This window comes from Anomalospiza imberbis, chromosome 11 (genome assembly GCF_031753505.1).
Source record: "Anomalospiza imberbis isolate Cuckoo-Finch-1a 21T00152 chromosome 11, ASM3175350v1, whole genome shotgun sequence".
In the NCBI taxonomy this organism is placed as follows: Eukaryota; Metazoa; Chordata; class Aves; order Passeriformes; family Viduidae; genus Anomalospiza; species Anomalospiza imberbis.
This window is the reverse complement of record NC_089691.1, coordinates 11,098,078-11,124,530: the sequence shown is the minus strand read 5'-3', so window position 1 is coordinate 11,124,530 and position 26,453 is coordinate 11,098,078. Positions and strand designations below refer to the sequence as shown.

Sequence of the window (26,453 nt, the reverse complement as noted above, 5' to 3'; positions counted from 1 at the left end):
CAATGGCAGAACTCTTAAGTGGAAGATGTTTTAAATGGGCTTAGGAGTGCAACAACCCTCACCAGAGACTTCCAGGTTTTCTGTGGCAGGGCAGGTTGGGTTTTTTGGAGGTAAGGGTTTATATACTCTTGTGATAGGTAAATACCAAAACTACCATGAACAGCTCAATAATGGTCTTCAGCTTTGTAAGGTGGAATGGAAAGTAAAGGCAGCTCAAGAGCACTGCAGAGCGCAGAGAGAAGGGTAGGGCTTACTGACACTAAAGGATGCACAAGAAACCTGTGCCCCTGAAACAGCAGATCCAGTGGCAACACAGGGGTGAAGGAGGTCAAAAAAAAGGAACTTCACCAGCGCTGTCTGCTCTGGTCTGCCTGTAAAGAGAGGAATTTACTCACCAGGATGCGAAGCAGCTCCTCCAGGTAGCAGCAGATGACATTCTCATCCTCGTAGAGTGCCCAGCTGCGCTGCTGAGCATCATCCTTGTGCCTGGCCAGATCTGCAAAGATCACCTCCAGCCGCTGCTCATCGTGGCAGATCTGGCCCGAGGGCAGCCCCGCACTCAGGTTCTGCACGACAGCAAAACCACTGGTTAGTGGGGCCCTGACAGCTGGCTGTTGTTTGGGTGCCTGTTTCCTGCAATCTTGTCTCACAACTGGCAGCTGACCTCATTCAGTCAAGAGCTGGCAGTACAAAACCAGCTAGTTTATGACACGTTATTTCAGATCTCATACTTTTGGAGCCGCTACCCTTTGCAGATTCTGGAAATCATCCCGAGAATGGGAATAGCCAAACCAGCCCAGTATGGGCCAGGACCACTGCCAGGCAGCAGCAGAGCACCCCCAGTAAAACAGACATGTCCTGGACAGCAGACCACCATACTGCACAGCTGCCTCTAGGCAGGAGAAGTTCCCTCTGCTGCCCACTCCCTCCAGCCTGAAAGGGACAGATCTGCCCTGAATTCATGGCTCAAGAGCAGGGACTTGTATGGTGCTCTCCATGCCAGTTGCTCTAGGCCTGGATCCTCTGCAGCAAGAACAGGAACCAATTCATCATGGGCTGCTTTAGTTTTGCTTCATTCCAAACAGCAGAGCTCCACTGCTCACCACATCTCTGAAGTGTGTAGCCACTCAGTAAACCTTACTGCACACATTCCATTCTCAAATTACTGTCAACTGCATCCCCACCACTTCTGCCTCACACACAACCCTTGCCATGAAGGTCTCACTCTTCAGTTGCCTTTCCTTGGCTCTTCCTCTCCTTCAAGAAAGAGGGGAGTGGTGAGGGTGTATTTAACCCACCTGAACAGTCGCTGTGCTCTGGGATTTAGGATAAGCCTCTAGGACCTAAGTATATCACATGAATCACTTGGTTTCCTGAAAGCAAGGCAAGAAGGGGGGGTTCAGTACATGGAACTGAGCTGATCACAGGTGATGTGCCCAGGCACCATTAAGGGAGGTAAGGACTAATTTGTGAAAGAGCTTAAATTATATACAGAAGGGTTTGGCAGCAGTGACAACAAGCAGCAGGAGATCAGCAAGATGGAAGTGAACCAAGCTGAGAAATTCAAACAACAGGGAAAACCCACTCACTGAGACCAAATTCCTAAAAATTTTTGGATGAGGCTGTCTTACCACATGCAGCAACAAGTCATGATCACTCAGTGAGAAAAGGCCTTTATAACTTACCAGCCAGGAACCTGGAACCTCAGAGAAGACTTAGTCCTTCCAACAGGCTGGCTATGCAGGCAGGGGCAGCAAGCCTTTCGGCAGACTTCTCTTTGGGAGCAGAGCAGATAGGTTTTGTATGGGGACACGAGCCCATGTCTTGTGCCAGTTGTGACATCTGCACATAGATGGCCAAGTGCAGGAGCTGCACTTCCTGCCTATCCCCACCCTCCAGCCCTCTCTGGGGAAACCACTCCATGTTTATTAGTAATGTCTTGCCTGCTTTATTAGAGACAGAATTGTTAGTCATTTGCTTTGGGGTATGAATTAATTTAGGACTTCAAGTCCATGCTTCAGTTATAAAATAAAGAAGTTTTCTTGTTGCTGCTTCTTACATAATTTTTGTCAGGCAGGTAATGAAGGAAGAAGCATGCAGGTTTAACACAAGCCTCTGTACACTCTTGAAATTCTGGGAAGCTGTGGGCGGCCTAGCAGAAAAGCAGGTAGCCAGCTGCAAGAGAGCACAACAGCTTTCAGGAGCTGAGTACAAGCACAAGAATTTCCCTCTGAATGGTGATTTATCAGAAGCCAATACATTAAGAGACTTGCTTCATCTTGCCATCCCCCCTGCTTCTCCTTAGGAGGACCTACAGCACTGCAGTGTCACCTGCCTGTCCTCAAGTGTCCCAGCTGCTTGGGAGAGGGTTCTCCAGCATGTGCCTTACATCCTCTCCTCACCGGAGCACTGCAGGGCCAGTCCTACCTCAATCCACTGCTGGGACTCTTTTTGGATGACCATTTTAATGAGTATTCATTTTAATGATCCCTCTATTCAGCCTCTTACCACTAATCTACTTTCTCCAATCCTTCATCTGCAGCTCTTAATGACTCCACTGAGCATCAGGCTTGGATGGACTTGGATGAGATCAATCCATTAACAAGCTATTCCATCTGACCATGTAACTACACCTCACGCTGTCTCAGTGCACTTTCAGCACCATTCTCAGCCTTCCCATCACCAGGGTCAGGTCTCTGCTTATTAAATATCCTGGCAGCTACTACAACCTGCAGCATCATCATATGGTCATTTCCAGGAATCTGCTGGAGAGCCCATAAGCAGAAGAAGGTTTCAGTTTTTCTAACAATGCCACTTTGCATTATCTTGCTGCTTCAAATAGTTCCCTGCCCCCAGCCCACTGGAACAAGCTGCTACAGGGATTTCAGTCTTCCTGAGCAGCCCAAAACCATTTTGGGAACTTTATCATACCCACATTTCCCAGAGGTGGCCACATATGCCATGCAAACCCAGCTGCTTTCCTGACCATTTCTTCTTTTCCCACTCCCATGCCTCTCTCCCCACAACCCCACCAGCAAGTGCAGTGGATCACCAGTACCATGCGTACACACATCTTCCCTCCAGATGAGCCCCAAAATCATATAGCAGGTTTTCAGACACATTTCATGGGGACTGCTGTGGGAATTCATCCATCCTCTGGGCAGCAAACCATTCCCACAACATTATCCACAGAAACCAGACAGCTAACACTGGTCTCAACACATGCAGACCTCCACGCTGCTCAGCAACTGCTAAATGAGATGAAATGTGGTGCAAGACAGATGCCCGACTTCAGCTGAGCCAAATGTTCCAGGGCAGGCTTTCACTCACACTCTTTCAGCAGCAGCAAGTCTGCTCCCAGCTGACCCAGCCCCATTCAGGGCAGGTGAGCTCTGCAGGGAGGCAATGTTGGCCATGCACAGACCTGTCGGTGTCACAGGGAGAGAGCAGCACTTGGCTTTCAACCCCCATGTTAGCTGTGCCTCAGGAAGGACTCTGCAGCCTTCACTGTTCAGGGCTCCAGAGATGTCCTCAGCAGCTTTCTGGAGGAGTGGAACCATCTACAGCTGAGCTGGGATAGCTGCATGCAAAGACTCTGCCACAGAGCTTCACAAAGGCTCTACCAGAAATTACCAAGGAAAAGGCAGCCTAGGCACTAATGTGTTCCTCCTGCCCTCCAGATTCCCTTTTGTTACACTATTTTACTGAGGAGGAGTCCTCCTAACAGCCCAGCCAAAGCACTCAGCCTTGAAAGCACTCACCCTGCTGACCTTCCCTTGAATCTGGTCGGTGTGGGGACAGAGCTCCCCTGGGGTGACGCTGAGCCCCAGAGCAGCCTTTGTGTCTTGTCAAAAGCAAGTCTCCTGTAAGCAAAGCTGAATCAACAAATGAATGGGAAGGCAGCTTCAGAGGAAGGAGAGGGTTTCAGCCACATTAGCCATGTGGTTTGTCAGAGCTTGTTGAGGACAACGGGTGCTGGTGACGGTCAGCTGGGAGCAGGTCACAGCGCAGCACTACAAGGGGCACCCTCTAGAAACACAGCTCTCACACCTAATTTATTACTTGTTCCTCCATCTCCAACACATCCAAGAATAGTTTTACCTCACTCAGCAGCCTGGGCTCAACTAGAAGACCAATCACCATTACACATCTCTCTGTCAGCACTTTTCAAGCTTAAGGCAACAAGAAGATGGGTCTGAGTCACAACTACAACACAGCAATGCTATTTTAATAAAAATCAGGTAAGTGGTTTCTGAGTTCTCCCTCTCAAGGTGCAACTAGCTTGAGCACTGGGCACTTCTGGTTGTCTCACACTAAGTTTAATAAATCTGCAAAACTCCAATCTCCTTAGACATGACATTCCCTCCTCTCAGATGGGAGATAATCCAACACAGCTGAAGGCAATCACATATCACCAAAACCTACTAATCCAAGTGATTCTCTAGAAGCCCAAAGACCAGGGAGCATCTTTACATATGTCTGAATTTCCAACAAGTTCCCATGAAAGCCATGCTGCCTTTGAAAAGAAGTTTCAGTCCCTTTGTGCATCTTACCCAGTCACTGTGACATTTATCAGGGGCTAGCTCATGGACAAGAAGAGGGGCCATTTCCAAGGCCAGGCCAAATGCTGACACAGGGAAGCCAACCTGGCAGGTTTGCTCCTGCAGATCCCAAATAGTATGGTACGTCTGAAGTATCTTTCCTAAGGTGTGAGCTCCTCAGCACCCTCCTTATCTCTGCTGTTCCCCCAACTTAGTCTTACATTGCCTCTCGAAAAGCAGCAGCAGGATGCTGTCCCAACATCTTTTATTCTCTAAAAAAACCCACATGCCTGTACAGACTCTACACTGGAGGAGCAGCAAGGTAAATAAGATAGAAGTACTATTCAACCTTCAGAAGGCACTGGGGATAGAAGAGAGGTAATGGATTCTGGAATTGATTTAGTAAACCAGTGAGCTGACCTTAAATTAAGACTGGAAAAAGAATAGAAAGGATATAACTAATAAAAGAACATGATACAAAAAGCTGAAGCAGGTACGGTATCTACTATGAGCAGACCAAAGCTTTAAATCAAAGCTGATATCTCACTCTGTTTTAGGGAGTAGAAGAAAAACCTTGGAAAATATGCAAGAGATGAGTTGCCATGTATTTGCATGGACTGGGGAGTAGAGGGATTTTAGAAGCTACAAATTAAAGAAAAAAATTCCTTGACCTAGAACTGACAACTCAGCAACAATTCTACACATGAACCCCTGTGGAATTATTTGGTATAATGAATAACACAAAGTCAAAAATAATAATTTGTACCACTAAACCACACTAGTGAAGCTACAGCAGCGCAGCCACCCCCCAAGTACACGTGACCACTCTTGCAACTGTCAGAGCTAGTCTTCTACACCAGGTGAACAACCTTACCTGGGACCAGGCCCCCACATATCAGCAGAGCTATATCATCTGGCTGGGACCCTGAGAAAAAATGCACACCAGATCCACAGCATTTACACCTGCTGAGCTCTGTGCAAGCCCATCCAGGCTCTCCTTCTGAAAGCAGTACGGCTCAAGATAGATATGATGAGGTATTAAAGATGGGACAGAATCTTCTGCTGTGTCTCCATACATTACTAGTCATTTTAATATCTCACAGATATCATATTAGTTACCAGAAGGTCCATACTACTCCCTGCACCAGCACAACCTTCTTCCCCATCCTTTTCAGGCTGGTCTGCAGCAATGGCCACGAAATTGAGGCTTTCAAATCCCCTCTGCAGAAACTTGGCACTAAATAACTTCTGTGGAATTAAACTTATTGCATCCTGAGTTCAGGTATTAATGATAAAAATAATATTCAAATCTTGGACAAGGTGCAAATATCAGAAAACTGAACTTCTCAGCATGCAAGACAGAGCCAGAACATTTGCTTGAAAACAGCTAAATTTTTTTTCTGAATCTAGATCACACATTGACAGGGCTTTGTTATTGGAGAAGGAAGCAATTAACCACTGGGTTATGGCCACAGAGACTTGATGATTGCTTATAGGGCCCTCTATTTAGTACAGTCAACCAGATTATGATTTGATGTAAAATTTGAACATCATTAGTTCTCCATATTCAAATGCCTCCGAACAGTTCATTATAATCTTGCTGTTAGCAATAGAATTCGAATCTTAGAAGTTTATATGATGTGCACTCCTCAGGGCTGCAATGAGCAAGTGGGAGCTGAAATTTATTATCCCTCCAGCTAAAGCAGAGGGCTGCCCAGGTGCATGTCACCATTTCAATAACTGACGCAAAATGAGAAAAATGGGATTATTTTGACATAAGGTTTATTTAGAACAAGCTTAAGATAATGCTCCAACTCAAGGCTATGTTGTACATCTGCAGCTCACCTGGGGAATAAACTCACCTGTTTTCCATTTCTCTGCTAACAGTACTAGGACCTGGCTTAAGCCCCTTAAATCCCTATTTCCCCTGGCTGATTATTTACCCCCATCTAGCACCTTTCTTTTGGGATCTCACTGCATTTCTCATCCCAAACATCAGGAGCTCATTGAGCTCATAACACCTTATCCCTGATGCTCAGAGGTGGTGTGCAACACTCCCCACTCCAGCCTCACACACGTTACCTTACTCTCCACCACGGAGATGAGGATCTGCTCCATGATGCTGCTGGTTGCGGGGACAGAGGTCTGGATGTGGCCGATGACAATGCCAATGGCCACACGGGACAGCTCGTAGCTGAGGTGGGTGTTCCTGCGCACCAGCTCGATCAGTTCGGCACCAATTGTCTTGGGCACGGAGGCCACCAGGCCACCGGGTTCTGCTGGCAGTGACTCCACCCCAGCTGCCTTCTTATCCTCCAGGCAGAGGTTGCTGAAGGCATCCAGGCTTGCAGGGGGAGGCGGGGCAGTTTTCTTTACCTGAGAAGTCTTCTCCCCATCCACATTGTGGGACCTCTGGGTCCCCCCTTCAGCTGGTGGTGCTGGAGCAGCCCTCTTGGACTGGGGAGATTTGCTGGTATCCTTTGGGGAAGTGCCATAACGGGAATGGGTCACAGAGCCGCTGTCCAAATTGCGCGTGATCGTGGTGTGGACGCTCCGGCTCGGGACAGGGGGTGGGGTGTTGGCAGGACTGGAGGTGGCTGTTGGGAGAGCAGTCTCAGATACAGAAGAAGCAGTGTACAGGGTATCCAGGGATGTTGTGCTTATAGAGGAAGCACTAGAAGCTGACCCAGGAATAATTTCAACAGCATCTGAAAGGGAACAATTAAACATGCCTTAGCAACAGCATCAAAGGAAAAGAGAAAAAACCCAAATTGCTACAGCACAGTCCATTAAAAGGCTTATTGTGCATTCGACCAGAGCAGTTTAACTCCTCTTCCTGCCTCACTTATCTCAAAGCAAAATTGTACCATTTCTCTCTGGAGCATTCCCACACAATCACCTCTTTAGAAAGGGGAAAGCTACTCTGCTGAGATGAATACTCTTCAAAGGGTTTAGTGTTTTACACAGGGGAAGGGAGGGAGAGATGGACAGAACTAAGGGACAGAAAAGTCTTTTCCCCCTGGGTTAGGCTTTTTCTGAGTTAAGAACATAAGCCCTCCCTTTTGAAAGATGGTGCCTCAGAATTGCAAGACACAGAAGGCTTCACACACAAGCCTGAACCTCCATCTTGCACAGACCTCACGCTTAGCACTGACAGTGGAGGAAACATTTGACTGACCACCTCTTTAGTCCCTCCCTTTCAGCTCTCTCCAACATTTGATCATGAGCCCTGCAGCCCTGCTAGCACCCACTGATTTTACTAGCCTCCACACTATCTGCTCTACTGTATTTCTCTCCCCACCTCCAGTTTTGACTAGCTCTAGCAGTGGGTGTCCCACCTTCCAAGGGAAAAAATCCACAACAAGCAAAGAGATATTAAGATTTGTCTTTCCTTTAACCTGGTCTTGGTAAATCTTATCCATTAGTTTCTAGTGGGCAGAAATGTATCTGAGTTCTTCCCTATGAAAACAATTACTTGGACAAACAGTGGGCTAGCTGGAGCTTCCCAAGAGCAGCTGGTGTTAGTGCTGGAAGAGAAGCAGCTGTACCCCATGGGCACTCAGCTCTCACAGAAGGCTGTAACACACACATACCCAAAGGAAGGAGCAGTGGGACTGATGTGAAATGCCTTTTCTGCCCTTCTGCAACGCCAACCCCTCCTGCTCCATCAGCGCTTGGAGCCCTCCACTAGTCCATCCATCACTGCTGCCAAAGTAAACACCACCTAGGCAGAAAAACTGGGCCCTTCACTCCCACACAGGTTCGGCATCCTCCTTTTTCCTCCTCCTCACAGAGGATCGTTTGTGACTCATAGCTCCCCCTATGCTTCATTAAATAATGAGTTGAAGGAAACTGACCTTTGCAAACTCTCACTACTCCAGTGAAAAATGGCTCAATACCATTAAGTACCATTAAGGAAGCTGGTGCCAGTCCCAGGTCTCAATTACCTGCAAGTCAATAGCTCTGCCCTGCTCCACACAAGGGGACGTGAGTGGGCTTGAAATGGGCTGAGTGTCACCAATGGCATCACTGTCACAGCAGAGCACTTGGGCAAGCTGGCAGCAACTCAGAAAGATAAGCACTACTCTGTCAGCCCAACCACACTGAAGATGGAGAAACTCCAGCCCTGACCCCGTGGTCCTGCTCTCAGGTGTTTCTCACTAGCTGATCCTCTGCCTGTGGGCAGCACATAGGCAAATGTGTCCCTGGTATTATTACTGCTCCTTATAGGCACCAGACACTGAGTTAATGGAAATCCAACCACTGCACAAAGAAAGTGCTCAACAGATTGGGAGTCAAAAACAAGACTTGAGACTGCATTAAAAGCCAGGGAGTTCCCTGGTGAAGGGACTCCACTGCACTGCACGGGAACGCTCCCTCTGCCTTGTTGGGAGACAGGCATGGTGCCTGTGGGAGAAAAAGGATCTTAAACCACTGACTTACTGCACTAGCCAGACATGAGCAGGCAGAGACTTGCTCCTTGGAGAGCCACAGGCACTGAAGGAGCAGGGAGATGCTGTACCTGGCACCCATCCACAAGCTGCTCAGACCCTCCCAAATCAGAACAGGCTTGAAGGAGCACTGGTCACCAGCTCAGGACCACTAGCATTAAAACCCATAGGAATCAGGCTGTATATTTGTAAGGATATAAACCATATCAAAATTTAGGGAATGGATAAGGATGCTAATCTAAGCACAAAGCAGAAGCATTCAGGCCTCGTGGCTGTTACATCACCCAGTGTCTGCTTCATGCCCAAGACCTGGAGAGCAGCTTGTCCTTACTTTTAATGGGAGCGGCAATCTGTGTAGTCTTGCGCTTCTCTGGAGGTGGGGGGGTGACAGGAGCAGCACGACGAGCCTGTGGTGGGATCTGTAAGGAAAGATTTCAGAGCAATCAAAGGAGGTTGACAATAAAGATATTCTCTTTATGAAGACTTCTTTCTCACGTGCATGTGTAGATTTGTCCTTACATCTCTCTTGTCATTTGGGGCAGTTTTCTCAGGAGGACAGATGCTAATGGGCGGCCTCCTAGAAGAACAAAGCAGGACTCAAACTGACTTCATCCCCTGTGACAGGCAAAGCAGCCCTTGTTTAATTGCTGTGTTCAGAAGCACATGGCACATATGTCGTGTAGACCTGTCAAGCATTTACTCCTCCTTTATTCCAAATGCAATCCCACACACTTACCATGTCTCCACATTACTCTCAATAGCTCCACAGGGGCTGCAAACAGAGTGTATATTTACACACTCTTCTGGAGAGATCCATTACATCAGCTACAAATACTCTTGCAGAACGACAAAGTCAAGGACTGGAAACATGTAAATGCCTTTTCCATGCTTTCAAAGCTATTTCTGCTCATGCAGAGAGAAAATAGGGTTTGACCCTCTGTGCAATACTATGCTACCTATAGCAAGACTCACTGGGAAAAGCTTTGCCAGGGAGCTACACTAACTCTCCACATCTGGGGTTTCTCACGCAAGCCTCTTCTTCTAGGATTGCCAAGCCAGCAGTGTAGAAACCCCAGACCCAGACCCCTACACTCATCTTTTCCTGTCAGATCTAAACACCATGATCAGCAATATCACATTCACCCACAGTTACTCCAGTGAGGTGCATCCTCAGGGTTAACCTCTGATCAGTAGGGCATCACTGAACACAGAAGCCAAGCCAGGTGGGAGCACATTGCATCAATACACAGTCCCCACAGCCCAGCAGCTCAGGGCCAGGAGACTCTGCCTGGGACCTCTCAGGACTGCTGGGATTCAGCGCCTTCTGCCTCAAATGTGCCTCTGCTTTTATGGGATACTGCAATCACTGTCTGTGGCCAAACCTCCTAGGGGAGCACAGGAAGGGAAAGGAGGTGATGGTCTGAATGCCTTGGGTAACCCAGCTTTCAACCATTTGGAATCTACAATGACATTCTGTCCATCACAAGTGAAAATTTTCCAGGTTTGTTTAGTCCTGGAAGATAAGCTTTTCTGTGCCCTGTCATTACTGAATAGACCTATATAAACACCACAGAGGGCACAGAACTCTGCCACCCCAGAGTGAAAATCTGAGACAGGCCCCTGAAGGGTCTCTATTTTATGTTAGCTCAGTAGAAGGAGAATGAAAAATGTTTTTTTTTTCCCCAGATCTAGGAAGGGCAAATACTATCTGAAATGGGAGCAAAGATATTCCTATAAATAAAACACCTTCAAAAGCCACCTCAAATATTCAAGACTCTATGCCAAAAGCTGACAATGTGCTCACAGCCCATGTCTAGATCCACTAGACAAGTGAAGACAGCAGTTTGCACAAAGACTTTTAAATAAGGATCTCTTAGTCTCTTTCCCACCCAACACCAAATACATCCGACCTTATACCATGTCATATAAAAAGTCACTTTACGAGTGCCTTCAGCTGGTGAATTAGCACGAAACACTGCTGCAGACTCCCTGCCTGCACACTCGGCTCTTGTCAATCCACCCCACATTGTTCTCTGGATGGAATGCTATCCAATACTTGCATACAGCTTCAAAAATTATCTGTGTTGGTCCAAAAAGAGACTGCACAGCTGAGAGAGGTCAAGCAGATCAGGAGGGGTCTCTGCATTGCCATGGTTGGCAGACTGGCCCCAAATCCAGAAAGCTCAGCTGTGCTAAAAGCAGAGCCCTGTCTGCAGAGTGCTGGAGCTGACAGCACGAGTTGGAGCTGCTTGGCATGGCACAGCCACGATTACTGAGGCAGTGGGATTTAGCAGACAGGCAGGCTCAGAGCTTAGTGCAGATGCATGACATTGTTTGGAGATAGTGAGGGTTGGGTCATTCTGGAGTATTTCCATGGCTTCCAAATTTACCACACAAGTTTAACAGTTATTACAAGCTAGTGTTTAAATTAATAGATGTACAGACAATGCTAGCTCAGCCCCTGCCAGTTTAGACAGCCACACACCACAGTACAAGTGGCTGTGAGAAAAACATGAAGCACCACAGGAATTTCCCTGTGCTTGGCCAAGCCACGTGGCCAGGAACTGTAACTGATGGCCATCCCCTCCCTCCACCCCACATCCTAGCCACTACTTGGGGCCAACAGGAGGATGTACAACACCAAAACCCCATAGGGAAACCCTTCTCCTCTGTGCAGCTGCCATGCACAAGGTAACCACACAGGAGTTCTTGAAGTTCAGATCCCACCTGTCCAGAAGGGAAAAGATGAGGGACCTTACCAAAGGTTTTAAGAGAAGCAACTGCACTTGTGTTGAAACTCTTCCTTTCCCAAGGCCTCTATTAGGGCACTGTGAACTTCCTCAAATGCACAGATTTTGCACATCTGCTGCCTGTCCTTTACCTTTTTGCAAGGACTGATAGCAGGCTGTGCTCCCTGCACTGCTCAAAGACAAGAGCTGATTTTACCACAACAGTCCCATTCCCTTCGCAGCCAAGCAGGCAGAGAACATCACCACTCTGACTCCTGGGAACAATGTTATTATACTAGTACCCTTTAAGCAAAGTAAGAAAACAATAAATGAAATTAATCTCCCACCCACCACCTCCTCTGGGCAAACTCTGCCAAGCCAGACACACTGGTCTGTAGCAAAGGTTTCTGGAGATGAGCATCACAAACTCACTGAACATGCACAAATGCAGCAGACTAAAATACTCCAAGAGCCCAACCTCCACCCTTGGCAGCTGGTATGGCAGCAGCCCCAGCCTCCCACCTTATGCTGACTGTGGAGGAGCTGAAGAACAAATGCCCTCACCAACTACTGCAGCCAGTTCAGTCCTGGGAGCAAAACTGAGGGGAAACTTCAAATTTTGTTTAGGTTTTCAGATGCAAACAGTAAATGCACTTGAAAATCCCAAGCAATGAAAAGCACATGCCAAGACCTCTGCTCCTCTGGAGCTAGTGAGAAAGTTTAGATTTCAGTAGGCTACTAGATTTCTTAGGCTACTGCATAACCAGTGGAAGAAAGCAATGCTGTTTCCTCCACTTTGTATTTTCAAAGCACTCAGGAAATCCACCAAGCTGTTAAAATCTCAAGGAGCCCTTTCAGCACAGGGCTAAGCTGGAAGCTCTTCAACTGCATCCTCAGTGCCACACAGACAGAAACAGCTCTTTGTCAGCCAAGGAAATTCGTCTCCCTCCTTTTTGGCAAGCCACCAAACCACAGACCAGATAAAGACAGGGAATCAGCATGGAGAATGGGCTGTAAGGTGCCCCATTTGCTTAGCCCATAATGTACAGGCTTAAGAATGGAGCTAGCTTGACTGCCAAAGAACAGAAATGAATACTGAGGAGAAAAATGGGGTTTGTAGGAATTGCTGTGTTCAGCCAGAGTGAGCCAGAGCTACCGTTCATCTCCCCAAACTCACAGTTCTTCAAGTGTAAAACAAGCCTCATCTGCTAGGGGTGACAGCAGATCAGTGCCTTATAAACACAATACCTCCAAACATTCAGCCCAGAGAGATGAAGAAAAATTACAGTGCATGTGTTCATCTGTAGGAGGAATAAAATGCTCATCCTTGCTTGGCGCCTTTAGCCCTATCATCCAGCTACACCTACACAGGGAAATCTGGCACATCATTCATCCCCAACAGCCACAGCCCCATCCTGGGCTGCTACTTTGAAGCCTCACTGACGCCATGCTGTAACCTTGGAACTGCATGTCACTGAGATAAAAAAAGATCTCCTTTAAATCTTATTTCCTGCAATTTGTCTTTAATTCATCATGGTAAGCAACCTTCAGACAAAGCAGGATCTTTGGGGTTTTTTTGGCTTTTTGTTTTGTTTTGAGTAGTATAAATAGGCAGCCACGGCAGATAAAATGCTTAAGGACCAATGATCTCGTGTAGACATAACAAGGGGGAAATGAAGCAGTGCTGAGTGCTTGGAGGGAGCTCTACTGCTCATGTCAAAACTGCTTTTCAAAGCATTCTCCAGGGAGCCTGCAACTCTTTTAGAAAGTTGCCAGGAGATAGTCACACAGTATGGAGTGGATTTCACATGTTACCATAAAACCATGGACCCTCAAGGAATCCAAAAAGCATGACAAGTGAAAATGGCAGAGGGACTGTTCCAGATTTCCTAGACACCAGCACTTTACACTGCAGTAAACCCAGGTCAGCAGCACAAACACCCGATTTGTAACTTCACCTGCAAAGGCATTTTATTCACCAGGAAAAGAAACATCACACCACCAAAGGAGGAACCTAGCAAGTGTCCAGCCACGGTTACCTGATAGAGACCTTCATCCTCCCCCTCGAACTCGGTGTTGGGAAGGCTGTGGTGCCGCTCGTACCCAGTCCGGCACACCCCGTTGGGCTGCCGGGACACATCCAGGTGGTGATCACTGGAGGACTGAGTCATAACCGTCCCCTGCGGGGTGGGAGAGTGGCTTTTACGGGACACAGTCTCCTTCCGGTGATGGATCAGTTTTCTGAAATGGAATGATGACATCAGGAAGGGCAAAGCTCAAGGGAGTGGCCATGCTGCAACATTTAAATTATTTTTAATGATTTATTGCATTTGGGTTAAATATACCAGAATGGGCTACATTACTCTGCACACCAGTTCCAGTTTCATTAACAACTAAGGAAGCACTTCTGGGGGAGGAAGGAAGAGGTTTTGCAAAAGCCCATAATTTATTCATCAGTTCACTGGAGAAAAATGCCTCTTCCTCGGGGGAGAGTCACATATTGCATTGCAAGCTTCAGAAATTGCCTGCACTTTAGAATTGCTGTTCAACCAAGATTAAACCAGCATGCCTCAGCACAGAGTCTGAGGTGTCAGAGAAAACAAAAATTCTCCTCACAAGCAATTATTTGAGAACATATTAAAGACCTTGGGTCACATGCCAAAAACCTTAACAACTCCTGGCTGGTAAAGCAGAGAACATGCAGCCAGAAAGGTTTGGGATTTCTCCTCCAAGCCTACAGTGCGGCTGAGAATCTCCTCTTCTTGGCATGCACAGAGATAGAGAAGCAAGGCCAAAGCTCTACTTTGCTGGACACTGTTGTCAGGACCAGCAGCAGCAGCTCAAACACTGGAGGTTCTCTGAGTGCAGCAGCACTTTGCAGCACAGGGGCTCAAACCAACAACATCCAACATCCCCCAAAGACAGAATGACACTGCGACCACCCTCCATCCACCAGCTCTCCCAGATGCCCATCATACTTACTGGAGGACATCTCTCTGCTCCAGGTTGTATTTCCCCCCATTCTTCATGGCTGCATTGTGCACAGCCTCAATGGCACGGTCAATGGACTGGAGAACCACATCCTGCTCCAGCACCTGAAAAACAACATCCAACACATTACTGTGCCCTTCAGCTGAGGTTCTTTTGCACCAGAGCTTATGGCAAGAGAGACCACAGTACAGTGAACTCCCAGAGTTTATGTTTGGGAAGGAAAGTCACTGTTAACAAGCACCAAAGTCCAATGATCCCTACAGGGAGACCAGAGGCAAAGCTTCAGGACCATGCAGCAGCCTTGAATATTTAGCCTGCTGCAGGGAGGTTTTGAGATCCCACTGCAAAGCCAAGTTTATCCCAAGCCAAATGATTCCTGCTCCTGCTGCCTTCCTGTGGAGCAAATTCACAACTGTGAATGTGACAGTTGAAATCTGGTGCTCTAAAGTCTATTGGCTCTGAATGACTTTTTTTTTTTTGCTCACTTTTTTTCTTGATGGTTTTTATACTTGTTTTGTGACTTGAAGCATCTTTTCCAAATCATAGAATCTCTAGGTTGGAAGAAACCTTCAAGGTCATACAGTCCAACCCAGCCCTAACACCTCAACGAAACCATGGCACTGAGTGCCACATCCAGTCTTTTTTAAACATATCCAGGGATGGTGACTCCACCACCACCCCAGGCAGACCAGTCCAGTACTTTAACACCCTTTCTGTAAAAAACTTTTTCCTAATATCCATCCTGTATTTCTCTTGGCACAGCTTGAGACCGTGTCCTCTGGTTCTGTCAGTTGATGTCTGGGGAAAGAGACCAACCCCTACCTGACTGCAACCACTCTTCCGGAAGTTGTACAGAGTGATGAAGTCACATCTGAGTCTCCTTTTTTCCAGGCTGAACAACCCCAGGTCCCTCAGCTGTTCACCAGCCGTGTTGCCCTCTGGATGCACTCAAGCGTCTCAACATCCTTCCCAAACTGAGGGGCCCAGAACAAGGTGCAGCCTCACCAGTGACAAGTACAGGGGAAGAATGACCTCCCTGCTCCTGCTGGCCACACTATTCCTGATATAGGCCAGGATGGCCTTCTTGGCCAGCAGGGCACACTGCTGGCTCGTGTTCAGTCAGCTGTTGACCAGTACCCCCAGGTCCTTTTCCACCTGGGTGCTGTCCAGCCATGACATCCTCAGCCTATAACCTTGCAGGGCGTTATTGTGGCCAAAATGCAGGACTCAGCACTTGGACTTATTAAATCTCCACTCAAGCTGTCACAGCAACATTTATTCCTCCTGCCAGCTGGTTTAGCACTTGTTACTGCAGTTAAAATAAACAGCAGCCTTGAAAGAAGAAACACCAAAGATGCCTCTCCCTGGGCTCCCAGAGGAGGCTGCCAGGGGAACAGGAAGATAAAGCAGGTTTCTACACTTGTGACAGTCTAAAAGGCTTTGTTTATCAATAGTTGATATTCCTTCAGGAGAAAAGACCTTTACAGGACTAAGGCAGAAGGCAAAGGACACATTACTGAGTCTCTGAGCCACAAGTCTCCCATAAGCTGCCACTGGTGCCAGCACCATCCGTTCGGTCCTGCTGCTCCAGCCTCAGCCCATGCACAAGGGGAGGAGGGGAATGCTCAGACTCCAGTGCCCACTGCAGCTGTTTGAACACTAAATCCTTCTTTCACTTGCTTTGGCCCCCCTCCGTGCATCAGAGCAACTATTTATCCAGCCAAGCAGCGGCTGGATTCTCATCAAGGATGCCCCTTAATTGGCCTTAGGGGGCTGCAGAGCACAGAAGGGAAGCCCTCCCCACCAGGGCCAAAAGTGCCTGCCTCCATAACACTGGCATGCAGTTTCCTGATAACATGCTATGTATTATTTATATCGTGGTTAATTGCTTAAGCAAATGTGAATTAACAACTACCACAGACTGTGGGGAAAAAAGGTGTGGATGAGAGACCTCTTCTGCAATACTCAGCTTTGAAAAATTTAGGAGGGCTTTTTTTGGTTTTTTTTTTGTGGTGGTGTGTTTTTCCAAGAAAGATAGTTAGGAAAGAAAGCAATTGGGGAAAACTTTAAAAATAAAACCAAATTTGTTAATGTATCAGGTCAAGAACAAAACCAACACTCAGTATTCAACTTTGGGATGAAGCCTCCAAGCAGCCCCATGTGCCTAGGGATATGGCCTAGGGAGCATTTCATCACCTCTAACCACAGAGGGAAACGGAGAAAAGCGTATTTGAATACATTCCAAGGAGGGTTGGAAGGAACAGCAAGTTATTTCAGCAAATTTACCTCGTTTTCTGAAAAGATAAGAGAAGATTACAGCAAGCTGCATGCTCTCTCTGGGAAAGGGGAGCAGTGCAGAAGTCTCCAGCACTGCTATCTCCAGGGGAACGCCAATGTTGCTCTGAGTGCCACAGACCCCTGCCCTCTGCACACCCCACCTGCCCTCCTGCACTCCCGTAGGAGTCCCCACCCAGTCCCATCCTCCCCAGTCTTCCACACTTTCACCCGCATGGGTTTAAACCCTTTCTCAGTCTGATCGTCCCAAGGAGGATAGTAGTACAGAGCACTGAATCCTACTGAACAGCTCAGCATCTCTGCCCTCTTCCAGAGAGCACAATCCACAGGAATCCATCCACAGGCTGGAATCATAGAATGGTTTGGGTTGGAAGGGATTTTTAAATCTTCTAGTTCCAACCCCCTACCATGAATAGGAATGTCAATCACTAGACCAGATTTCCCAGGGTCCTGTCCAACCTGGCCTGGAACACTTCCAGGGATGGGGCATCCACAGTTTCTCTGGGCAACCTCTTCCAGTGCCTCACCACTCTCCAGTTAAGGAATTTCCCCCAACATCCAATGTAATCCTTGCCTCTTACAGTTTAAAACTGTACCCCCTTGTCTTAGCACTACCTGCCAATGTAAAAATCATTGTCCATCTTTTTATAAGCTCCCTTTAAGTACTGGAAGCAATGAGGTTTCCCTAATGCCTTCTCCAGGCTGAACAATACCACTCAGCCTGCCTCCACAGGAGAGGCACTGCTCCTTGCTGTGCAATGCCATTTACTATGGAGAGGGTGCTTCCTTTCTGATAAAACACAGCATTTTCACACTAATGCAGCAGTGCTGTGACAACTGGCTTTTAGCTGCTGTGCCCTTTCCTTTTGTTTCTGTTCCCAGACTTCTATTAACGAGGCCCTGTCAAAGGGCTGGAATAAAAAAGCAGCATTAACTTGCTACTTGCACTTTATGACATTGTTGATGCTGCTCATAAACCATCTCCCTTGCTCAGCTGAGTTGGGAGGGTGCATGTTGGGTGAGGGGGGAAATGGCAGGGTCTTCAGCACAGGAACTGCCTTGCATTCTGGGTTTGTAGGACACCCACCATCAGGGATCCCTTGCATCATAGTCAAAGTTAAAAATTAAATATCAGTATCCTGCATAGATCGTGTGATTCAAAGGATCTGCACGCTCCTCAGGTTAACCAAAATGGCACTGATTTGTTTAAAGGGGGATGGATGAAAAAGCACATTGCAGTTGAAATGAGCACAGGCTGCAAGGGGCAAAAGTCTGGTTTGCCAAGGTCTCACCTATGATCTCCTCCTCCCTAGGACTCAAGGGATTATGTGCTCACAGCAATTCGGAGCAGTGCCTCGCTGGTCTCCCTGTGCAACCCAGGGAGATCAGTCACTCTGCAGGACAGGGGAATCCTGCCTGCATCCAGCACCCATTGCTGAGGATGCTGGCAGCTGGGACACAGGCAGGCAGGGGTCCTCACACATTCACAGGCAGCCCTGGCCACACACGGCTCTACAGCCTGCAAAGGAGAGGCCACAAAGCGGCAGCAACAGCAGAGCCCTGGAGTGAAGGCAAGGCTGGGTGCTCCAAATCCTGCAGAGCCCTGTGCTACAGTCCTGCCCCATCCTATGCTCTGGGCTATAGAGATGAAACCCCATTCATAAGCTAAGGCTCACATGGAAGCAAGGGAATGCATCAAAAGGGCATTGCTGTACAGAGGGCTGTCAGAGGAGATGTACCAAGCAAAGCCCAGGAATTCAGCTGGATTTACTGAGACTGCACGGTGGGGGCTGGCAGAGTCCTGGGCAACACTGCAGCATGCAAGCTGTTAACTGTGTCCTTCACCACTTTACTGGCTTGCCAGGCACAGGCACAGCTATGCCAGCCATTCTGGGAAGGCAGAAAAGGTGGCAGGGACAGGGCAGGAACGTGGCCATGACAGGGCAGAGATGGCAGTGGAAAGCACCGGCCCTCACAGGGTGAGCGCAGGAGTCTCCTTGGTCAGCGTGCAGTGATGGTGCCCAGGCCATGGCCAAGAGGCACCAACCTTCTGCCCAACATACCACGAAGATCAAGGGGCATTTGCTGAGGTGTTGATAACACATTCCCACAGGTGCTTCACTCCAGAAAGGAGTGGCTGCCACCCCTTCTATCAGATATTTCTGGTTTAATCAGACAATGCTGCAGCAGAGAAATGCTGGGCTCTCTATGCAGCCTGTCTCCGGCAGCCTGGCGACTGCCAGCGGCAGGGGAAGAGCAGAGAAGTTACCCGTGGTGATCAGGGGCCATACTGGCTATGGGCACTGTATCAGAGAACCAGGGCTACCACCAGCACCCCACAGGCCAGCTGCTCTGCAAGGAACGTAGTACTGCTCAATTAGAGACATGACTATCAGCCAGGAAACTGAATTTCTTCCTTCATAGTCTGGTGTAGGAGAATCACAGGAGCATTAATAAATCATTATTTCCTCACTCCTTGCTAATAACAGAAGCAAACAAAGGATCTCCCCAGAGGCTGCTGCCAATTTCCTCCCCACATGATGAGGACAGTCCTAGACCTCAGCACTGCCTTGGGGTGCTTTGCACACTCCAAGGTGGCTGGGGAAGATGCCTTTCCCAGGGCCAAAGACAAGCTTTTACGAAGTACCTTTACAGAATGTCTTGTGAGTGCCTAAGCACAGCCAACACAGGGCATGGCCCTGCAGAGACAGGAATGCATCTATCCCTGTGCCTCACACTGCTCTCATCCTCACTGCCCCAGGAGCAGTCTCCCCAAAAAGAGCATACCTGCACAGGATGTGCCGCACAGGCTGATGAGAGACCCCAGCAATTCAGAAGACACTCAGGTGTCCTTGTTGTACAGGTAGCACACCCTCCTCTCCTGCCCTCCCCAGGCTATCAAAAATGTTGTCCCCTCTCTCTTTGTTTGTAATCTTTCCACGTGTACCACTGGTGTTGTTTAAATGCACTCACACAGAAGAACTTGCTCAACAGTCTAGAATAATCATACCTTTCAGAAAAGCATTTTCTAGACAAACAGGCTGACAGCTGCATCAGCTCAGACAGGCTGAGCCACTCTGCGTGCACAAGGCTCCCACATTTGTGAAAGTGGCCCATTAACTTATGGCAGCCTTTTCTTTGCCTCCACAGGGGGCTGATCCAAGAAATCATAGCTTTTTTTTCCTCCTCCTACCTCCCCATTCATTAGAGATCAAGGGCATTTACTCTTCTGCATGTGCAGGAATCGGTGTCCTCATGCCTGCAGCTGCCTCTGCAGCCAGAGCGGTGCCCAAGCAGGGCTGCTCATCTTCACCCTCATCTCATTGCCCCAGCTTTCACAACATGACAACAAAGGACAGACAAAGTTTTGTCTCCAGTGACAGCTCAGTTTTCATGCAGCTGCACTGACACGGACCACTGGTGAAATTAGTATATTTATCCTGCTGGCATACACAGGCACAGGCTGGCTCTTTGTTACACAAATCAGAGAGGAACACCACCACTTAGGTCACATGCCCTTCACCCCCAGTCACCACCAGACTGTCTGCATGTTTATTCCTTCCAGACTGAAATGATCGCAGCACCAATGTACAAAAACCAACTATCCTTTGTCTGTGGCAGAGTGATGTGCCAGATCAGAGTTCCCCCTTTGGAACCACACAGCTCAAACAAATAGGCTGAATTTTGGCTTTTTGCATTGCTGGGGAAAACTCAGCTCCTTTTCCTTCCTTTTTTGCAGCCCAAATCAGAAATTTTTAGTCCTCAGGCTGTTGGCTAAGAGAGATACATTAACTTATTCTTGCCAGCATGAAAATATTATGCCTCACGGCACTTAAAAGCACACAACAAAAACGCAAGTGAAACAATGGGCAACTGCCCTGGTTACTGAGCAAATAAGATGAGTAAAGCTCCAAACAAACCTGCAGCATCTCTGACTCGCTAGCGAGAACAAAGACATGGCTGAGCTCTCCTGACAAAGAGGCAGCCCAGAAGCAGCCCAGGAATTCCTGCTGATATGCTACAGTGCGTCTCTCACGGATCGGTGTTTTTCCACTGTGTGCTGACAGCAGCCGCTTGAGCAGACAGCCGGCACAAATGGGAAATGAAAAGAAAGGATAGCCAGGGAAAGGGCTTAAGCTGTGCAAATCACGCTAAAGCAAAAGCCAAAGCTCCTGGCAAAGAGATACACTAACTAGGGACGGTACAGGCACAAGAGGCATTCGGAACAAACAGAACCCTGAAGGCAGCAGAGGGATGCACAGCAACCACACCTCAATCAATTTCTCTCCCAAGAGCAGGAAGCCTCGGAGTCAGGGAGAAGGGGGCAGAGACAGGCTGAGGGACAGGAGAATGCATGCAACCCAGCACTGCATGCTTGTACTTCCTGAGGTGGAAATACTTCATCCCAAGTCTCTCCAGCCGTGCTCAGAACCTGTTTACTGGCCACGATGACCAGAATCAGCCACTGATTTCTTCACCTCATACTTTTGCACTCTCCAGTAACCAGAACACGTGTCTCATGCCAAAACAGTCTAAGAGGATAAAAGCAGAGACAATTTTTAAAAATAAAACAATCAACACATATATCTTGCCATTCCCTGCTGCCTTGCTCTCAACACTTCAGAGACTTCCCTGGTTCAGCCTGCTCCAGACAACAGAGCTGCCCCGCTCTTTAGGATCACCTCTTCAACATAATTTTTGCACACAATTGTCAAGTCAGTATCTGACATGATAAACATGTGCAGGAAAACTTACATTTCTACTGACACATACATAAATGCAAAACGTATATACATACACTTACTTGAGTTGTCATCTGCATTGAAAAAGAAAACAGCAGATAGCCTCTGCTTTGATGAAAACTCAGGATTATGAACCAGCATGTATCAAGGTAAAAGGAAACATACTGCAGGGTAGCACTAGAAGTATACCAAGACTTTTGACTTATTAGCATTTCAAGTTGAAAAAAGCCCAACAGAAGGGGTTTTGCCAGACTTTGTGAAGTCTTCAGTTTGGTAGCCCAAAAAACTGCTACAGATGTTGTTTGCTCACTGAGATTCAGCACAGCTCCAAGATCACTTGCACACAATTAGCACAGGTCTATAAAACAGCCCCTATATTAATTATGATCAAAAATGCAACTAATTTCTAAGTTCCCAGAGTGCTGGGAAGAATGCAAGGTGCTAACCTCAGCCCATCTTTGTTTTGATTGAGTTGGCAAAAACATGGATGTGGGATGAAGATCCAACCACAGAAACTCTCTTTGCAGTTAAACAGACTTGCCAAGAGCTGCCAGAACAAGGAGCAAGGTCAGAGCCCAGAGGAAAGAACAAGTCTGGAAAACTCTGCAAGTCCTGTCTCTTCTTCTGGCATTCAAAGAGGAAGGCTCAGTTTCCCCCCACAATTTATTTCCATAGCAGAGATTGTAGCAAAATGCCAGAAATGTGACAGTTATATAAAACATAGGATGAAAAAATTCAAATTTCTACCACGATCAAGAGAACTCTTTCCTTTCCCATTCACCCCTGCCTTGGAGCACATTCCAGTACATGAGGATCAAGTAAGTAAAGTGTCCAGGGATCAAGCAGAAAAAAATATGCAATTACGTTGTCAATTCAACTGATGCCCAAAGACAGATGCAGAAGAGCCCATATGTACATGTTAACCAAAAGGGACTTTCCTCCTGCATGCCACAGACTGGCACTGATGTAACAGCTTGCAGTTACATGTTTGAGAAAGAGGTAACAACTCGTGATTCATCTTGCACAGGAATTTATGACTTACCAGCTTTTCTTCCCAAATCCTCTCTGTCCCATGACCAGCACTCTGGCAAGAGTCAGAAGGCAGCAAACTAGAGTTGTGATGTGCTTTGGGCATAATAACTGTGTTGCCCAAACCTAAACCAATGGGCAAATTAAAAAGTGTCTCTTATACAGACCGAAAATGGGGAAACGCCAAATTAATCAGAGCTGCTGTCTCAGTCCCAGTGAACATAGGAAGAAAGGCAGCAGACACAAGTGTACATCCCAGGAACATTGGCCAGGCAAGAAGGAGAAGGGGCAAGGAGGGTGCACAGGTCACCATCCAAGGAAGTGCAGAGCCTGTGGGCTTGGCATGAACGATTTCAGTCTGCCAATGGAGAACAAGTGCTGCTTTCAGGTATCCACTGGATGAACTTGTATGTGTATATGTACTTCATTAAAGCCATTAATGAGAGAAAAGAGATTCCATCCTTAGGAGGCAACCACAGAAAAGTCATCAGCTAGTTTTAGTCCTGGACAGTAGTAAATTGCACAAAATAGTAAATCAGACATGAATCCCCAGGATCTTTTGAGTAGCACCAGGATCAGAGCTGGCAGACCTGGCACAGCCTAGGCTCTTTCCTGCTAACCTGTCACTGTGAGCTGAAAACCTGTCTTGCATTACTGTGAGCAAACCTGAGAGAGGTTCTGGAAAGTTCTCCCCAAAGATCATTCTAGTCAGAAGGATCAAAGGTAGCTTGCTGCTGCAGGATCAATTAACAGTCTGGATAGAAAAGAATTTTTCTGTGTTTTGGACTCTACATGCAGAATGAGCATTGCTTCCTCTGCCATGAAGGGACACAGCTCCCCTGCAAACTGCAGCAGGACATCTACCCCTCCCCTCCTCTACCACAGATAGTTGGTGCATAAAGAGATAACCTGGCTGAAAGGCCCAACAAGGGATCATCTCTGGCTCCAAAAAAGCTCAGGCCTCAGCTAAGAATCAATGTCTTAGTCTGGAGAGCAGATGTGGGAAGAGATAAAAGAAATATTCTTGACTGAGAGACACTGTTTTACAAACTATAAAAGACAGATGAGTTATCACAGAGGCAGAAGCCTCTTACATACACCCTGACAAGCATTCAAGACTTCTCCTCAGAGTTTGGGTGCAGATTCTGTGGTTACTTTCCTGGGAATTGAGAGGAAGGATCTTGATGTGTTCCCCACCAACAATCGGATGGTAAGATACATTGAATCCTAAGTTATATTATTTCTTCACTAGCTGTAACATTAATAGGTAGCTTTAACCCCATGCTGTACATATCTACTAGTAGTCTCTTTTTGTCCTTATTCCTGTGTAGTATTAGTTTAAGTCTTATGTCTGTTAGTTTTGTGTCTATTAAATAAATAATTAATTCTATAATAGACTGGATCACGCATTATTAAAGAACTTGTGAATGAGAGTGGGTTTTGGGGTGCTGGCCACTTCAATAAACTACTGCCAGAGGCCTGGGCAAAAGGCAAGGACTTATCTAAACCCCAATCATTCGCAACACACACCCAAAATAAAGAGAAAGCCAGCAGGGCACGATCAGAACACACTAACTTATAGAGAAAACCCAGCGTTTTCCTCTGTAATGAGCATTTCCCTTCCTCAAATTACTGGTGCATCCTACCTGAAACTCAACTTACCATGTTGTGTGATCAGATCACATGTGCGACCTCCTCTGAAATGAAGCGACCCTCAGTTCACCATGGGGAAAAACCTGAGCATTTTTTACCAGGAATAAAACTGCTCCAAGCAATAACAGAATGGCTGGGTTTATGCTGCCCCTCTGTTCAAAGACAGCAGCTCCACATTCTCATGGAGCAAAACTCATTCGAAGGTGGAGGGATCACTTACCAACAGTACTTTTATTATCATCCCTTCACACAACTCCTAAGCACAAAAGATAAACCAAGGTCCTTGAGATCTTCTCCTGCTAATGGTGTTTCAGGCCAGGGACCCAAGACAGCAAACATATTTACAAGGTTTCTCCAAAGCAGGTGCCTATATAATGTTCCCACAATATGGATCTCACAAGCAACTTTACTTCTCTCCACAGCTCCCTCTGGGTCAAAGGAACAAAGATTTGAAACATCAGTATTGGGAAACCCCAGGATAGCCAACCAGCTTTTCCCCAACATTTTCAAGCTGTACTGAACAGCTCCCACCAGTGTGGAAGAAACACATCTCCTCTTTGGTGGGGACATATTTCCCAACATGGGAAGCCCAACGAAGTCCTCCACCTATACAGAACAGCACGTCCAGACCCAGCAGGCTTCTTCCAGCCGCTAGGATTTCATGACTTTAGACTGGAACAAATTACTCATTCTGGGATTTAAACAATGTAACAATGAGACTCCCTGTAAAAGATAATCCTCACACGCTCATTTGCTTTCAGGTGGGCCACAGTAAAGCTATGGCAAGAAGGAATATCCTCCAAAAGAGGATCCTGTGCCATGGGTTTTGATAGCTATATATTTTAACATGCTCAGAGTAGCACTGTGGAATGTGCTTTTGGCTTATCAGTGAAGAATTATCACACAAGAATTACATGAAGTTAGGTGTGCCAGCTAATAATAGCAAAGCCATTTAAAGACTGTTGAGGGTGCAGGTGTAGGGCACCAAAGGGAGGAAGTATCAGAGGGGCTGAAATACTCCATACACGTTGCACTGTCAAGAGGGAGATCATGCTAATTGGTCACAGACGAAATACCCAAGCGTGCACACATCCTTGTTAGCTAAGAGCTGCTTCTGCACTCACATTTATTCTTGGTAAAGTGGGTTTCTGCTGATGTTTCTGTTCCTGACTCTCACCAAATCCAGCAAGTCAATGCAATCATGCTTTATGGGGATGGTGATAAAACTAAAGCTAATTCATACCCCAAAACCAATGAAGATACCACTGAGATCTGCAGTAGTGTCTTACACCATTACATGTGTGATCATTAAGACAACAGCACAAGCCAAAATAAACCCCAGAAAATTGTGAACTAAAGATCCTGCAGTTGTTTTTGTCTGGCAGACAGCAGAACACTTATTCTCTGTGCTGCAAAACTTCAACAGACTGACAGTTTCCATTGACCTACAAAAGTAGCTCGAGAATTGCAAGTTTAGCTCTGTTTACCAAAGAAATGAGGCTAACATGCTGTTATCTCCAGATTCAGTTCTAGAACAAATTCTGGGGTTTGTTCAGTGGGCTTTTTTACCTTAAAGAAAATTAAAGGGTTCAACTGGATTTGCTGACATTTCACCTAAAAGGAAGTAAGAGGTTAGTCACAGAAGAAAAGCAACTCATTAGTGTCCCACACTATCTTCAGGAGAAAACCAGCCTCTGCTTTAGCTGCAATTTATAATCCCATCTCCTTTTGCAGCTTAGAGTAGCACAGGCTCCTCAGAAAACACAAAGAAATGGGGACAGGAGGGGAATGTCCTCGTAGGACAATGTGCTTCAGGCAGCAAAACAGCCATAATCCTGTTTTCCTTACTTCCTGAGGCAGTGAACAAAAAAAAAAAACTGCCTTTGTTAGACTGTTCATTTCCCATGAGCAAAAGTTGCTCCCAGCTCTCATGGCTCATTACAGGATTGATTTCTTGCATCTGCTTCTTCTTGTGCCACATTCACCTGTATCATCATCCATCTCACTCAGAGGCATCAGTGA

The 26,453-nt window shown here is 47.0% G+C and overlaps 1 protein-coding gene across 3 annotated transcripts in view; it reads right to left on the bottom strand.

The window, feature by feature from the left end:
* NCKIPSD (NCK interacting protein with SH3 domain) overlaps positions 1-26,453 on the bottom strand; it is a 51,581-nt gene that overhangs the window by 14,836 nt on the left and 10,292 nt on the right. For 2 of the 3 annotated variants that reach the window (XM_068201903.1, XM_068201904.1), the window contains exons 2-6: positions 14,704-14,816; positions 13,761-13,962; positions 9,324-9,411; positions 6,624-7,249; positions 396-566 (exon numbers count right to left, since the gene is read on the bottom strand). In XM_068201903.1, the coding sequence (XP_068058004.1) occupies positions 396-566; positions 6,624-7,249; positions 9,324-9,411; positions 13,761-13,962; positions 14,704-14,816 (1,200 nt within the window). Of the gene's footprint in view, positions 1-395; positions 567-6,623; positions 7,250-9,323; positions 9,412-13,760; positions 13,963-14,703; positions 14,817-18,746; positions 18,770-26,453 lie in introns of those variants that run through there. The other variant, XM_068201905.1, reaches the window with a different exon arrangement.